Raw genomic sequence first — 17,500 nt, forward strand, 5'->3', positions numbered from 1 at the left:
GCTTTGGGAGCAAAACTCGGCTCCTCACCTCTTCTAATCAGGTCTCGGTGGGAAAAACCCTCTCCTTCAGGGCCGTCTCCCATTGTCTAGGTAAGCAGCTTTACCTCTGACTGCAGTAAGTGTCTGTGGCGGCGATAAGACCGGCCCGGGGGGAACACGCGCCGTATGCTAATTACCGGCATGAATATAAATACAGCACGATACAGTATAAGCAAATCTGTGGAGGGGGATTTCCGTGCGCGGATGTGCTAAAGAGAGGGATTATCCGGGAGCGTGGCCCATGTAGCGATACACACACCTCACAGGAGGTCGCAAACACCCCGGAGAGAGAATTAGACAAACACACAAGTAAACAATTTTGAAGCAATAACCTCAGACAACTGTGCCATAGTTTCTCGATTAAAGCGTTTGAGGCGTCTTTTCCCGCGCCGATAAGACAAGTTTGTCATTCTGCTCACGCGAACAGAAGAAAGACCGGGTCGTTCTAAGCGCTGATACGTCAGAGACTGACGTACACACTGTTGCATATTGAAATGTACGTGTTGCGTTCGCATTATTCCTGCAGGGCACGCTAAAGCATCATTAGCATAAACTGTTGACTTCTGAGAGTTCCTGTCATTTTAGTATTTAGCATTGCCGCTTCAATGCCGCTAATGCTGTTAATGTTAGCAGTATACTAGCAAAAAGTGCTTTGAACTACTTTCAATTATGATAGAATATAGTTAGCAAGAGAGTACTAGCTTAAAAGGAACACGCCACTTTTTTTAGCTCATTTTCATAACTCCTCTAGAGTTGAACAGTTGAGTTTTTCATCATTTTCGAATCCATCCAGCCGATCTTCAGGTCTGGCACTTTTAGCCGTAGCTTAGCATAGATCATTAAATCTGATTAGACCGTTAGCATCACGCTCAAAAGTGATTCTTTTCCTTGTTTAAGACTCTTCTATAGTTAAACTGTGCATCGGCCATGGTACGTCAGCGAAGATCTTTGACTATTACGCCAAAATGAGAGTATAGTTCCTAAGAAAAATGCAACTTTTAATTTTCAGTCAATCTTAGTACACAATATATCATCTATTGAAAGATCCTTAGATTCTGACGTGCAAATTCTGTGCGTTATGTTTTTATGTTTATGTTTTTTCATTCATTTATAACCCATCATTTATATACATAATTATTTTAGAATCATTAGTTAGTCATAGGATTTATTATTAGATCATTTTTAATTATTTACTTTTAACATCATTTTAACATTTATCATTACATTTTTATTAAGTATTTATATTTTTTGTTCGTTTAATATGTTTCTCCATTTTATATTTCTTATAAATTTGTCCTTGCTTATGCATTTTCCCTGGTGTTCAATCTCACGCTTGTGGGGTTTCATGAACAGTTTTGTCTGTATGAACAGATAAGAGGAAATGTTTATGAAAGCCCAAGGTTTATGGTAACTAAGTGACTTTGTGACTTCATCTCCTGTCTCTGCTCCTCTCTGGCTTTTCTCGGTCAACGTCTTGACTGACATAAGACTGTGAAACACTCATTTTGGGCACCAACAGCTCTGCTAGTTGTTTTGTTTCTGGACTAACTGATAGTTTCTGAAGGGATCTGGAGTTTGGGGCTGGATCCTAAATATCATATGGCGTAGAGATCAGATCTATCACTATAGAAGAGTCAAGTTCAAAATAGGAAAAAAATAGCGAAACTATCATTTTTGAGCGTGATGCTAACGGTCTAATCAGATTTAATGATCTATGCTAAGCTGCAGCTAAAAGTGCTATCGCCAGGCCCAGAGATCGGCTAAACGGATTCAAAAAACGGTAAAACTCAACAGTTTCACTTTTTTTTACTGCCCTAAAACACGCTCTGTGTACTGTTTCCAGTTTTATTAACGGATAAAGAGACACGCAATATCACACTGCAGCCTCGGTGCCACAGCGATTCCTTGGCATTCGAGCTGAGTCTGATCTTGTAAACCCCCTGGGCGGCACGACGGAGAGCACCTCAGGCCCGAGCAGAGACTGCAGGTGAACAAGTGTTAGGAGTGTTTCTTTAAATGCGTCGGGGTGTATAAAACAGACATGCCATTACGTGCATCTGGATGCAAGATTCACTCGATGCTGGCCTTCAATTCCCAGCAGGACACAAAGGCCCTGTCACTGTGGATCCGTCTCACTCTCTAACGCTCTCAGAAGCTAACTTTAAAAAAAAGACTATTTCTGGAGTCTAGAGATGGAATAGTTCCTACAAGAAAAAAAGAAATAAAATGTACTCACCCTCAGGCCATCCAAGATGCAGATCTGAACAGATTTGGAGAATTTTAGCGTTACATCACTTGCTCGCCAGTGGATCCATTGAAGTGAATGGGTGCCGTCAGAATAAACAGCTGATTAAAAACACCACAAGTAATCCATATCACTCCAATTAATGTCTTGTGAAGTGACAAATTGAATGTTTGTAAGGGAAACAAAAAACAAAAAACATCAAGACATTTAAAACTTTACAATCATCACTATGGATAAATACGTAAAAAACAGTCTACAACTGATCTGAAATAATAGCAACTAATACTCATTCTGGCGGCACCCATCCACTTGCAGAGCATCCATTGGTGAGCAAGTGATGTAATGCTAAATTTATCCTTTTTCAATGGAGAAACAAACTCATCTATATCTTGGATGACCTCAGGGTGAGCAATTTTCAGCAAACATTCATTTTTGGATTAACGTTGGCTATGAGGTTATTAGGAAATAGTTAAATAGACCGCCGATCTCACTGTACGCTGTATGCAAAAGAGCGGGAAATCTCTTCACTCGAAATCTCTTCTTTTTGCATCCCGCAGAAGAAAAGGATCTTTATGGTCATTTTTAGATGATCTATTCCCTTTCCAAAGCTGGTTTGACCTGGTTTCTCCATCAGCGTGACATTTTGAAGCATTTTTAGCATCTGAAAACCTCTCCCGGAGTTCTGTAGATACACTTTAACTCTCCGATTGATTTGACACCACTTTGACCTCTCACAAAACATCCTTCTCTCTGAAGTATCTTTTCTCCTCACTCCCATTTCTGATCTATTTTTCCACACAATTGAATTTCGTGAAACGACGCCGGCCGGGGTTTTCGGGTCGTGATTTTTGTGGAGAATTTAGAACAGCGAGGGAGGGCAAATGAGAACGGATACAAAAGGCGAAATGAAAAGAGATTTCTCAAGATGCATGCAGGATATGAACGGGTCGGGAGCTGAGACCCCCCCCAAAAGACGATGGAAATGCGCTCCGATAAATCTGACCTTTAACGAGAGAATATGCGTGTTTGTGTGTGTGTGAGGACAGGTGATAGAGTCCTGCAGGTGCGACATGACAGCTTGTGAGGAAGCTTGTGGTTTTTAAACCTGGAGAAAGTGAGAGAACGGTATGACGCAGACGCGGGAATAGAGTTTTAGTGCAGAGCTCTATGCCAAAACAGCATTACACCATATTTAATTAGGCCATTGTCATTCTTTTCAGCCTCCTTTTTATGGAAATCAGGCATATTAAAAAATAAAGTGAAATTCTTGTACTTTTTTCCAGCTAAATTCTTCATTATGCTTTGTGTGTGTGTGTGTCCGTTTTAAACGCTCTTTACACACACACACACACACACCACAACTCAAATCAGTGCCATGGTGATAATTTAGTCGCTCCAGGGTGACAAGCGTGTTATTGACTCCATATTATTGATTGAAGTGTCTGGAGGGGCCTCTTGGCCCCAGGGGCCAATGGGGGGCAGGAGTACCTGTCAATCAAATTTACACAGAGACACATACTTTACATAGCCTTAAGTGTTTTGTTCTGGTTTGTTTGAATTAAATTAAAAAAACCTATAAAAAATTAAAAACATTTAGAATTTTTTTAAAGCATTGTTAAACAAGTTTTTTTATTTGTTAGATTATTTAATAAAAAGAATATTATTATTTAACTTAATAATAAAGTGTTTTAAATTGGTACTGGTACATTAATACAACTACTACTTTTAAATAAATATAAATAAATATTATTTTATTGTATCAGAATTTTCTGAATTCTAAATTATTTCTAATACCTTTTACAAAATTAATTAATTTATTTTATTATTATTAATATAATATAATAGCATAATAATAATAATAATAATAATAATAATAATAATAATAATAATAATAATAATAATATAACAATAATACATGTAATTTATGTGTTTTTGTTTTGTTGTTGTTAATAAAATATTTGAATAAATATGACTTATTACTGCTAAATATTTGTTATTGCATCATATAGAATTTTATATTTCATAGAATGTTTAAGCATTCTAAATGAATTATAATCATTCCTACTACCACAATTACATAAACTGCTATTGATAATAATGTAATATTTGCTAAACATATTAGATAATAATAATTATAATAATAATACAAATTTTAATTCACTTAATTGGTGCGTTTCCCCCCAAATCTACAGCTAGGACCTACTTGTATGCACATGTGTGGGAATTCAGCAGAATCCAGGCTGTGGTTTTTGTGTGTGTGTGTGGGTTTTGATGTCAAACACATTCGGTACGGCCGACTTCAACCATACACAACACCTCACATCTCGCTCGCCTCCATCATTTCCTCATTCTTCACAACCTTCACTAGGTGTCCTGCGTGCTAATCAAAAAGACAAGCTATCACGTCAAGCCTCCATTACGTGACGTCCCATCATGCATTGCAGGATGTATATATATATCAACTGGCAGAGGCCGCAGGCTTTGAGGTTTGACTGTTTTCTAATTGCCACACACACACACACACACACACACACACACACACACACACACACACACACACACACACACACACACACACACACACACACACACACACACACACACACACCTCGCTGCGGAGTTTGAGGTTCATTCGCTGTGGCACACACCACACGTCTGCGACACGGGTGACCCTCTCCGCTTAATTTGAATAATCAGCCTCCCGGTGTTTTAGTTTGTCATCACACACACACACACACACACACATAATTACACAACTCACTGTTTGAATATCCCACTAATCAGCCATTATTCACAGTGGGAGTGTCAGAGAGTCACAGATCAGCGGCCATTACAGCTCAAGAGTGGCAGTCACACATTAGCTCCTTTACACCTACATCGAGTTTTCGGAAACTGCATTATTGGGAAAGCCTGGGCCAGAGAGCTAGAAAATCTGTAAAATATTGAATAACCTTAAATCTTCAGAAGATAAACGCTCGTCAATAACTGAAAATGAATGACGCAATCCGCGCCAAGGATTTTTAATATATTCGGAAAATGTCTCGAGGAACGGTTTTATTTAAAATGATCGGTAAATGTCTTTGCTGCGCGTGAAATTTTTACTGAACGTCAGAAAGATTCGGGGGTCAGCACCCGTGTTAAACAACCAATTAGATTAGAATAAAACATCCGCGACCTTTTCCAGATCATGATTGGCCTATCTGACCGCGGTTAAATGAGATTCAGATGAGATGCAAAGCGTTTAGGAGAACAATTCAGAAGTCGTGGTGATCTGAAATGTCTCTCGGAACTAAATGTGTTCTTAAAATAGTTTTTCTTAACCAACAAAACAGAATGCTACACGACAGAAAAACTAAAAACTGAGGCTAACTGAAGTCGTTGTAGGCTGTCTATGCTAAGCTAAAATAAACGGACGCTAACTGGGGAAAAAAAAAAACAAACAAAAACAAACGGAAACGAAACACTTGAAAATAAACAAACAAACAAGAAAAAGATGCTGCATGAAAAAGCAAAGGCTAACTGCAAGAAAAAAATAGCTAACTGGAAAAAAAAAAAACAAAGGCTAACTGGAAAAAAAGATACTAAGTGAAAAACAAAACAAAAGGCTAACTGGAAAAAAAAACAAAGGCTAACTAAAAAAAACTAAAGGCTAACTGGAAAAAAGATACTAAGTGAAAAAAACAAAGGCTAACAAAAAAAAAACAAAGGCTAACAAAAAAAAAACAAAAGGCTAACTGGAAAAAAACAAAGGCTAACTGAAATTAAGATTTACGATTAATATGACAAGAAATTCTAAAGTCTATTAAAAATTGACATTTTATCATTTAATTACACTAGTTTCCCTCATGACAAATCAACTATGGTTTTATTAGAGTAAAGTAAGCATGTTTTTGGTACATTGGTTACCATGTGTACTCTGGTAAGTGTAAAACCATGGCTAGTTTACCATGTTTTCATTATAATAACCATGTTTTTTGGGGAGTTTTTTCATAAGGGCTCTGTTATTCCTATATAAATCAAAGTCAACTAGCCCACGGAGCTGCCTAAACAACTAGCCGACTAGCTAATTTTAAAGAAGCCCTGCATAACTTGAATAGTTTGTCTAAACAGACTAAGCTGTTAGTTTGCAAACCGAAGTTTACTTGAAAACAAAAGAAAAGGAAGCTTTGAATCTAGGTAAAATGATAAATCACTATCAAACACTAAGCGTTTATCAGAAAGTGTGCAGCTAAGGTAGCTAATCACTCCAAAAACAAACAAGAAAAAAAATGAATAAGTCCCTGACACCATATTCTAGGAAATCTAGTCTAATATTAACATCAAAACACGAACTCCTGGCTCGCAATGTATTACTGTGATAATGCTAACATCTAATTAGCCATGGTGTGTAATTAAGGGTTACTCACTATAGGGCGGAGTCATTGAGTTCATACTCGTATCCTCGCGCCGCTGCTGACCGCACCCCCTGATCCGCCCACAAGCAGCAGAGGGCGTGGCCTATGAACGGGAACAGCATCTGGTCTTCGTCGAAGCAGCGTCCGCACGAGAGAACGGAGTGAGCGTGGACCTGCAGAAACACCAAACCCCACAATGCATCATTCCTCAAGAACGCTTCTCGATTTGAAAGAACTTAAATCGTGCTAAACGTCTAACACCAGAAGCTTAGCTTAACATTAGCGTGCTAAATAAAGCGCGACTGCTAAATATATCAAAACCAGCCATCTAGGTTGCTCACTTACATCACACATCATTTCGTTGTTCCTGTTAAGTGCTAATTTTATTGTTTTGAAGTTTGTTTTCTTGTTGTGCAAATTTAATTTTGTTGCGACTTGTTTCAATTGTGTTGCACTACTTTCGTTGCATTACGGATTGTATCTGTTCTGTTGTGCGTTTGTTTTGCGCTATGGCTTATTTCTGTTGTGCTGCACTAATTTTGTTGTGTTGTATCTTTTTCGTTGTGTTGCGGTAATTTTGTTGCATTACGGCTTTTTTCCATTGTGTTGTGGATTGTTTTCATTTTGTTGCGCTAATTTTATCGTATTACGGCTTTTTTCTGTCGCGTTGCACAAATTTTGTTATGTGCGTCTTTTCTGTAGAGTTGTGTAATTTTGTTATTTTGTTGAGGCTTGTTTTCATTTTGTTGCGCTAATTTTGTTGCATTACGGCTTTTTCCATTGCGTTGAGGCTTGTTTTCATTGTGTTGCGCTAATTTTGTTGCATTACGGCTTTTTACCATTGTGTTGTACCAATTTTGTTGCATTATCGCTTGTTTCGGCTTGTTTTCTTTGTGTTGCACTAATTTTGTTGCGTTGCATCGTTTCCAACGCGTTGCGCTAATTTTGCTGCATTACGTCTTTTTTCCATTGCGATGCAGCTTGTTTTCATTTTGTTGCGCTAATTTTGCTGCATTACGTCTTTTTTCCATTGCGATGCAGCTTGTTTTCATTTTGTTGCGCTAATTTTGTTGCATTACGGCTTTTTTCAGTTGTGTTGCGGCTTGTTTTCATTGTGTTGCACTAATTTAGTTTTGTTGCATTGTTTCCATTGCGTTGCGCTACTTTTATCGTATTATGGCTTTTTTCTGTCGCGTTCCACAAATTTGGTTACGTGCGTCTTTTCTGTAGAGTTGTGTAATTTTGTTGTTTTGTTGCGGTTTGTTTCCATTGAGTTGCGCTAATTTTGTCGCGTTGCAGCTTACTTCCGTTGTGTGGTGCTGACTTTGTTTGCATTGTTTCTCGTTTGATTGCGACTTATTTCTGATGTGTTCGACTGCATTTACGTTAAGTTTTCATCATATTTCATTGTGTTGTGCACTACAGGGCCATCGTAGCAATCGGTCAGTTCTTTGTTGACTACTCATCCAGTTGGGAACTACACCTAGTTAGTGGTTGGTGAAGGAAGGAAAATTAAGTTTAGGGACTGCAGGAAAGGTTTGCAAGCATAAAATTGAAAACAGATCTGCTGGCGTGGCCCACCACATACACATCTCCAGCACTGTTATTAAAAAACAATAGGCCTGATCTGTCCAATTGCAGTACAGCGTTCGTCACATGGCCTGATCGGGCCACCCTACACCACAATCATATTTAATCATCAAAGCAGGTGACCCTCATTTAGCCGTTAGGTGGCCGGAAGAAGATAATGAGTGTTTAAGACGCGCCTCTGGAACACACCGGAACCGAGGGAGGGTTCTGATGAAACACGACTCGGGGACTGATGGGTTTGGACTCACATCCCTAGATCTGAAAACATGCCACCACCTAGTGGACCCTGTTAGTGCTGCAAACAACAAGACAGTGGCATAAAGACTGAAAAGATGTTTAAATGGGGCACATCTTTGCCAACACATGGCAACACATATCTATATATATAGATAGATAGATAGATAGATATACACACTGTTGCATTATGTCTTTCTTATATCATATATAATATATAGACTTTGCTAAATATATATATATATATATATATATATATATATATATATATATATATATATATATATATATATATATATACAAGCGTGGACAAAATTGTTGGTACCCTTTGGTCAATGAAAGAAAAAGTCACAATGGTCACAGAAATAACTGTTATCTGACAAAAGTAATAATAAATAAAAATTCTATAAATGTTAACCAATGAAAGTCAGACATTGTTTTTCAACCATGCTTCAACAGAATTATTTAAAAAAATAAACTCACGAAACAGGCATGGACAAAAATGATGGTACCCCTAGAAAAACACTGAAAATAATGTGACCAAAGGGACATGTTAATTCAAGGTGTGTCCACTAATTAGCATCACAGGTGTCTACAACCTTGTAATCAGCCATTGGGCCTATATATATGGCTCCAGGTAATCACTGTGTTGTTTGGTGATATGGTGTGTACCACACTCGACATGGACCAGAGGAAGCAAAGGAAAGAGTTGTCTCAAGAGATCAGAAAGAAAATTATAGACAAGCATGTTAAAGGTAAAGGCTATAAGACCATCTCAAGCAACTAGATGTTCCTGTGACTACAGTTGCACATATTATTCAGAAGTTTAAGATCCATGGGACTGTAGCCAACCTCCTGGACGTGGCGCAGGAGGAAAATTGATGACAAATCTAAGAGACGGATAATCCGAATGGTAACAAAAGAGCCTAGAAAGACTTCTAAAGAGATTCAAGGTGAACTTCATGCTCAAGGAACATCAGTGTCAGATCGCACCATCCGTCGTTGTTTGAGCCAAAGTGGACTACATGGGAGAGCGACCAAGGAGGACACCATTGTTGAAAACGAATCATAAAAAAGCAAGACTGGAATATGCCAAACTACATGTTGACAAGCCACAAAGCTTCTGGGAGAATGTCCTGTGGACAGATGAGACAAAAATCGAAGTTTTTGCCAAGGCACATCAGCTGTATGTTCACAGACGAAAAAATGAAGCATATCAAGAAAAGAACACTGTCCCTACTGTGAAACATGGAGGAGGCTCTGTTATGTTCTGGGGCTGCTTTGCTGCGTCTGGCACAGGGTGTCTTGAATCTGTGCAGGGTACAATGAAATCTCAAGACTATCAAGGAATTCTAGAGAGAAATGTACTAGCCAGTGTCAGAAAGCTTGGTCTCAGTCGCAGGTCATGGGTCTTGCAACAGGACAATGACCCAAAACACACCGCTAAAAACACCCAAGAATGGCTAAGAGGAAAAAATTGGACTATTGTAAAGTGGCCTTCTATGAGCCCTGACCTCAATCCTATTGAGCATCTTTGGAAGGAGCTGAAACATGCAGTCTGGAAAAGGCACCCTTCAAACCGGACACAACTGGAGCAGTTTGCTCATGAGGAGTGGGCCAAAATACCTGCTGAGAGGTGCAGAAGTCTCATTGACAGTTACAGGAAGCGTTTGATTGCAGTGATTGCCTCAAAGGTTGCGCAACAAAATATTAAGTTAGGGGTACCATCATTTTTGTCCAGGTCTGTTTCATGAGTTTATTTTTTTAATAATTCTGTTGAAGCATGGTTGAAAAACAATGTCTGACTTTCATTGGTTAACATTTATAGAATTTTATTTATTATTACTTTTGTCAGATTAAAGTTATTTCTGTGACCATTGTGAGTTTTTCTTTCATTGACCAAAGGGTACCAACAATTTTGTCCCACGTCTGTATATATATATATATATATATATATATATATGTGTGTGTGTGTGTGTGTGTATAGATGTATGTGTGTGTGTGTGTGTAAAATCATATCTAAGAGTATATAATAAAGACATACGTAATTTCTCATATTCATATATTAGTGTATAATAACAACAAAAGCAATATTGTACAATTTTTGTATTTGTTATATTATACAAAAGTATATTCCATTTAAAGTATAATAAATTAAAAAAATCTAATATAAAATGTAATATTTAAATATATCTAAAATAAATCTAAATGGGTACACAAAGACAACACCAACAACAATTAAATAAAACAAATAAATAAAAAAACATTTAGTCATTAAATAAAAACAAAAAGTAAAAAAACTAATTAAAATTAATTAAAAACTATTATTATTAATATAAAAAAAACCCATAAAATTTAAAATAGCTTATTTTATTAGAGAAATCAATACTCAAGTTCAAAAGCAGAAAGAAAAGAGTGTGGATCAAACCTTGTTCTTGCTGTTAGAGAGATTAATGCGAAGGACGCCCATTCCGTGGAGGACAAACTTCATAGAGGTCAGGAGGTTATCCAGCACTGCAGGCTTGGAGGAAAAAAAAAAAAAAAAAAATACATACATAAATCATAATACTGTATTAATTCAGAATTCTTTCTTTTCTGACTGGCAAGTCTAGACTCATTGTCTCTGTCCCTTCAAATGCAAATAATGTGTTACCTAAGAACCCTTGCATTGATTTGTGACAGAGCGTTACAAGGCCATTTGAGTGTGCATCTAACCAAACAAATCTACTTCCTCTCGCTGGGATGCAATGAATTTCTGCTTGATTGGTTCTTATTGTCTCATGTCCACCCAAATGACAGGAAGTGGCTTCACCGGGTGCCATTACTGTGATGTGACGCTCAAACGCTCAGCTGTAAACTCCATGCAAATGTGGGGTTATGAATTATGGAACGCTGATAATTTCTTCTTGGCCGGAACAATTCACAGAGATGGGAATGATTTGTATAGTTTGTGACTCACCACGTTTTCTTTTTCATACACAAAATGGCGTTCGTGAACTGCTTTACACACACAAACATATTTGAAGGAGAAATAGGATTTGATTTAAAACTATTGAGAACAATCAATATAAAAAGATAGATAAATAATAGGTAAATAAATATATGATAGATAAATACTTTTAACTCAAAACTGTTTAAAAAGTGTGGGGGGCTTAAATATTAATAGTAATGATATTAAAACAATTATTAGATGATAATAATATTAATAAATAATCAAGGTGTGCGTGTATGCACACAATTATTAAAATAATTGATCATTGTTACAGATAATTGTGATATTTAAATATTAAAAATGTAAATATAATATGTATTTATTTTTATTTAAATATAAATAATATTTAAATATTTTTGTTATTTTATTAAAGAATTTACAATAAAATATACAAACCACGAATATAAAAATAATCTTAAATGTTAAATATTATTTATTTACTTACAAAATACTTAATAAAATATAAATAAATATAACAATTTATAACAGAAGAAACATAACTGAAGAGTTAAAATATTAACGTAAAACTGCCTAATTGCAATAGAAAGCATAAGAATTTAGCATTATTGAAATGAATAATCATTCACAGTAAAATAAATGAATATTCAAGAATGTCAATTTTGTACATTTTTGATTTGTCGACTTTAAAAAAAACATTTGACAATTCAGAAAATCAGTCCACGTGTGTGCCACCCAAAACCTTCCCCTTTTCACACTTTCAGCGCCCGTCTGCTCGTGTTGTGCTCAAACGCTTCCCCTTTTACCGCCCCTGACTCTCCAGCCAAAGCAAACACATTCTTGCCCTTTATTGAACGGCTTTTGTTTGCCGGGCTGTAGATCAGAGGCGCAGAACATTCCAGGGAAGAGCAAACACCGAAAAAGCCTTTCTGTGTTCATGGAGGGGCCGTGGGCCCAAAGTTCTGGGGTTCAGATATATGATGCACTTTAATCGATTTCCTGTTGTTGCAAACACACATGCATAGAGCACTAAAGTGATGCAGGAGGTAAAGTTCAGGAGCGAATCACACACACTTTCAAACAATGAAACTATTCTTGTGGAAAGCGGTAAGAGCAAAGATGGTAGGGAGCTTCACACACACTAGAGTTGAGTGTGTGTGTGTGTGTCTGAGAGAGAGAAAGAAAGGAGGAATAAATCACACTCTTCATCCTTTATTTACTACTTAATGCTTCTTAAGGTCCTAAAAAATGCCAGAAGAAACTGTTTAAAGTGACAGTTCAACAAAAGATTTCCAGTTCACACCCAAGTATAAAAAAAATAATAATTAAATTACATTTACAAAAACTAAAGAAAATTAAAAATAAGAATAAATGTTCTAACACTTAAGAAAAAAAAAAGTTCATTAAAATAAAGCTGAAATAATATAAAATGTGTACATTACACAACAAAGAAAAATGTAAAATGTTTCTCTGGCAAACAACTGAACTAAAATCTCAGCTACTCAAATTTTATTTTACTACATTTGCTAAAACCACCTAAAGCTTAAATTTTCTCAAATTAAAATATAGCTGAAATAAATTAAACATGAATATTAGATGTCACACCTACAAAACAAAGAAGGCGGCAAAATGCATTTTTCTCAACTGAAAATAAGTTTTAGTTTAAGAACCAAAATAATACAAATGAAAACCAAAAAATTTAAATAAAACTATACAAAAATGGCAAAAAACAAAAAACTAAAACTATAAAAATAAAAGCAAATTCAAAATGTAGATATTCACAGTTTTAACCCGTTCATTGTTTATCATATTTTATAACAACTGAATGTGAATATAGGCATATGGCTTCAGAATAACTGAGATACAGAGAACAAGTGACATTATGTTTTACAGATATATGGTGATTTTTAGTCCACTTTGGAGCTTGAAGGTCCCTTTTCACAATATACTTTTACTATATAGAAAAGCAGATTACATACTATAAAATATATTTTTTGCGTTCCTTGAAACTAAGAAAAGTGACCATTCACAATTTCCTTTTTAAAGAATCCTAGAACTTACGTGCGTTTAAAAAAACAACAAATTGTAGAACTCTAGTAAAATTCTGAAATTCCAGGCATCTATGAGCTCATCATAATCTTGTACTGTACGTTCTACAGTAACTATGTTTGGGTCAAGCTCAAATTCTAGACCACAGACAACGGTACTGCAAAGTGTCCTGTTACTCCTTGATGTCACGTTTGTAACAGGAGAACTTACCATTTCATCAAAGAAACCGAGTCAGAGGGAGGTCGAGGAAATGAAAGCAGGAAACCCAGCTGCGAAGTTTTGTGAAGTCTTGCCATAAAAAAAAAAGGAGCCACCAGATGTACACACTAGATAAAACACTATAAATGTAACATGTATCACTTTGTGCATGTGTGCGAACATCTCCTATGTGTGTAATCTTTATTAACGTAACAATATAAACTACAGTTCAAATGTTTAGAATGTCAGGAAGATTTCGAATAAATGCATTCATTAAAAAAAAAAAATAAATATATATATATATATATATATATATATATATATATATATATATATATATATATATATATATATATATATATATATATATATTTAAAAAAATTTAAATCACCACATCAGAAATTTTAAGCAGCACAACTGGTTTTCAATATTGATGATAATAAGAAATCCTTGTCGTTTTGGGTGAACAAGGAGAAACGGAGAGACGGGTGTCGGGTAATGAACAAAAAAAGAAGGAAACAGGAAAGACAACTTGACTTCCTGTGGGATAGAGAGACTGGGGCGTGGTTAAAGACTGCAGTGACAGTTTAGTACAATGTGAGTAAAAAGAAAGGATTACGAAAGAGACACTCCTGTGACATTCAGGTCAGGACAAGTTTCTTCTTTTTTTTTTTACCTGTAACACGTCACATTTTCCCTTGCATTTATGATTCACACACACACACACACACACACACACACACACACACACACACACACACACACACACACACACACACACACACACACACACACACAGAGCAGGTCACCACACCCATCCCTGGCCTCCCTCTGACAGCCGACGGTCCTCCCTTGTGTGACACTACATCCAAGTCAACCAAGGCCAGTCAGATTACAGACTGCGCTTATGTCTGCAAGCATGCGTACAGTATAAACCCAGCCATAATTACGGGTCTGCACAAACATATGCATGCGCGAGCGAACGCGTGACCCTTTATGAATCCGTCCAACAAAAACTGGTGAAGCAGGAACTGGACTTTTGAACATTAGAAACAGAAAACCACGTGACTGGCCACATTTTAAGAGTAAACACAGGCCTAGTCGAGGTCAACATAAAAAAAACGATGGTTTAGCTCGCAAAAATAAAAACTTTTCATTTAATTTACATCAAACTTTGAGGCTCCGAATACAGAGCCTTGAGGCATCCCGAACTCAAAACATGACTCAAACCCGGCTTACTATAAAATTAGGCTATTGTTTGCCGTCCCTCGGCTTTAGGGCAATGTTTATTTTGTCTCAAACAATGGGAGACGTTAGCCTATAGCGCTATTGTGGGAAATTACCATTTGTTTTTTTCGCTTTCCACAAACGGATGAAAACCGCTGTTGGGTTCAATTATTAACTAGAGTGGTGCAAAATACAAACATTGCTCTTCTAGTGAGAAGAGTTTCGTACTGCAGTGACTGGCACAAGCTGCGTTAATCAGATCTGGAGATCACATACGTCACGCTCGACGGCATTCAGCTGAACGCTAACGAAACAAGTCAACGTCACGGCAAAATCGCTAACAATTCAGTTTTACATTTTTTGAAATAAACAAGCTTTCCAGGTTTTAGACTGCCAGAGAAAGCATTGAAACGAAAGTCTCACAATAATCAGGACAATGACGGTCATTAATCTCCGAACTCCGTTGAATTTTTCTCAACGAAGAACCTTAAGGAGTAACTTGAGTTCAGACCGTACACGAAACTCTATCCACGTGACAGCAGAGGTTGTGTGTGCAGCTCGAGCGTCGGTTTATGAAGCATTTTTGAAAGGTGATTGTTCAAAGTACGTATCTGAAGACAGTAAAATTACTGTCTATTTAAAAAAAAAAAAAAAAAAAAAAAAAAAAATTTAAAATTACAGAAAACAAAACCTCACAGACACAGAATAAATGATTCTGTTTAAATATAGGTTTTTAAATAATTAAATGTAATGTTTGTATACATTTTTTAAGAAGGACTATTTTATGTGAATTTTTACACTACTTAAATTACGATTTTAATACAGTACCTATAATTAAGCATTAATAATTAGCTGTTGTCTTTGTTATTTTTAAAGGTTGTGTACACAAACGGCACGTCTTGCTTATTTCTTTCAAGCCTCTGTGCATTTTATATCTGTTGCATGGCACTGTACAGTATTGCATCATTCTCACCCACATTCCAACACTTGTTTTGTTTAAAGATAAATGCTGGCGAAAGGTAGCATAGATGATGATTGCTTCCCAAAGAGGGTGCGGGCATTACGGTGAGTGTTTATTTAAAGCGTTTTCTCATGGTTTTTCACTGTGGGATGTCATACGGGTGACAAATCACACCAAAATACAGGACAAAGACCAATAAAAGCGCAACACAAGGCAACGGTAACACGAATACGGTAGCATACTTTCTTTCTTGCAAGCAACTACCACAGTCATAACTAACAGGTTCTTCATTTCATCCCCCTGCCACTAAAAATCAGCTAGCTGGTTGCTTGATGACTAGTCATCTAGTTAACCAACCTGACAATCCCTTTGCACTTGGCTGGAGCTAATTGGCCGTCGCTGAGGTTTTTAAAGCACTCCCTGAGGCACTTCAAAACACCACTTGCATATTCTCAGTCCATCAATCTAATTCAGGTTCACGGGAAAGTGTAGCTAACACAAACAGACCCCGAGGGAAGGTTTAATGAAGAGAACATGGTACACAAAGTCTGTTTAACCCAAGCAAGCGCGCATGCAGATCCGCACCTGGCATTTCACAGGAAAACCGACTCTTCGCTTTTTCGGACTAAATCTGATTCATAAAACCACTGGAGAAAGACGCTAAAGACTGCTAACGCTCCGTTAGTTTGATGAGCATCAGCGCACAAATACTGGACGGATGAATTCCTCAATTCCAACGGATAAAGTGGCTTTTATTAAGAGAATAAATTACAGAGGGACGTTCAGTAAGATGGCATTCTCTCAAAAAAAATCATTTATCTTTTTCTGTGCATTCTCCAGCCAACATGCACGTTCTCTAAAGTCCATTTCTTTTAAACATGTCAGTCAAAAGGTCATACACATGTCATACAATAGCATCGTTTTGTAGATGAGCAGCGTTTAAGCCACATCTTGAGTTTGGGATGCAGCAAGGCTCCGTATTCGGCCCAACAAAGTTTGATGACGTCAAAATAAAAACTCTATTTTTGCAAGTCTATATATAGCCATACAATAACCTTTGTCTAGTATTAATGTTTTTTCTATTGAATTTCAAGGAAAGTATAGCAAGTTCGTCATGCACATGGTGATATAAAATTACTTTATTCATACTGCCAACCCCTAGCCTAGGGTCTTCTGGTTAACTGAAGAAGAGGATTGAATAACAGTACTATTGTTGCTGCCAAAAATTACGTTTTGCCTCAAAGTGAGTCAAAAAACTGCATTTTAGTCATACCAGGTCTGACTATCGTGCTGAGAACACAGCTGGCTGCAGTTCACTATGAATGAGCCAATCAATGGCTTTTCATTTCCCAAAGCGATAAGGCATACATGGACCACAGCCGGCATGCAGGGCACCTTTACTATGTTGCCATGGTAACATTTGTGAGTGACACGTCAAAAAAAAAAAAAAAAAAAAAAAAGGTATGTAATAAAACTATAGTATGCAAGTTGCAAGTATGCACTTCTTCTATAGAGAAAATGTTATTGGGAGTCGGCCATTTTTGATAGTTTAAAAACATATCTGTTTCATGTTTTCCGTATGTTTCCTTCCCCCTTCCGGTTTCTCTTCCAAA

General features: G+C 36.8%; 1 protein-coding gene across 2 annotated transcripts in view; it reads right to left on the bottom strand.

Annotated features, from left to right (window-relative positions):
• Positions 1 to 17,500, bottom strand: part of gnav1 (guanine nucleotide binding protein (G protein) alpha v1) — a 33,001-nt gene that overhangs the window by 13,253 nt on the left and 2,248 nt on the right. For both annotated transcript variants that reach the window (XM_043222748.1, XM_043222747.1), the window contains exons 3-4: positions 10,931 to 11,023; positions 6,691 to 6,851 (exon numbers count right to left, since the gene is read on the bottom strand). In XM_043222748.1, the coding sequence (XP_043078683.1) occupies positions 6,691 to 6,851; positions 10,931 to 11,023 (254 nt within the window). The remainder of the gene's footprint in view (positions 1 to 6,690; positions 6,852 to 10,930; positions 11,024 to 17,500) is intronic.

Source organism: Puntigrus tetrazona, chromosome 22, assembly GCF_018831695.1.
Source record: "Puntigrus tetrazona isolate hp1 chromosome 22, ASM1883169v1, whole genome shotgun sequence".
In the NCBI taxonomy this organism is placed as follows: Eukaryota; Metazoa; Chordata; class Actinopteri; order Cypriniformes; family Cyprinidae; genus Puntigrus; species Puntigrus tetrazona.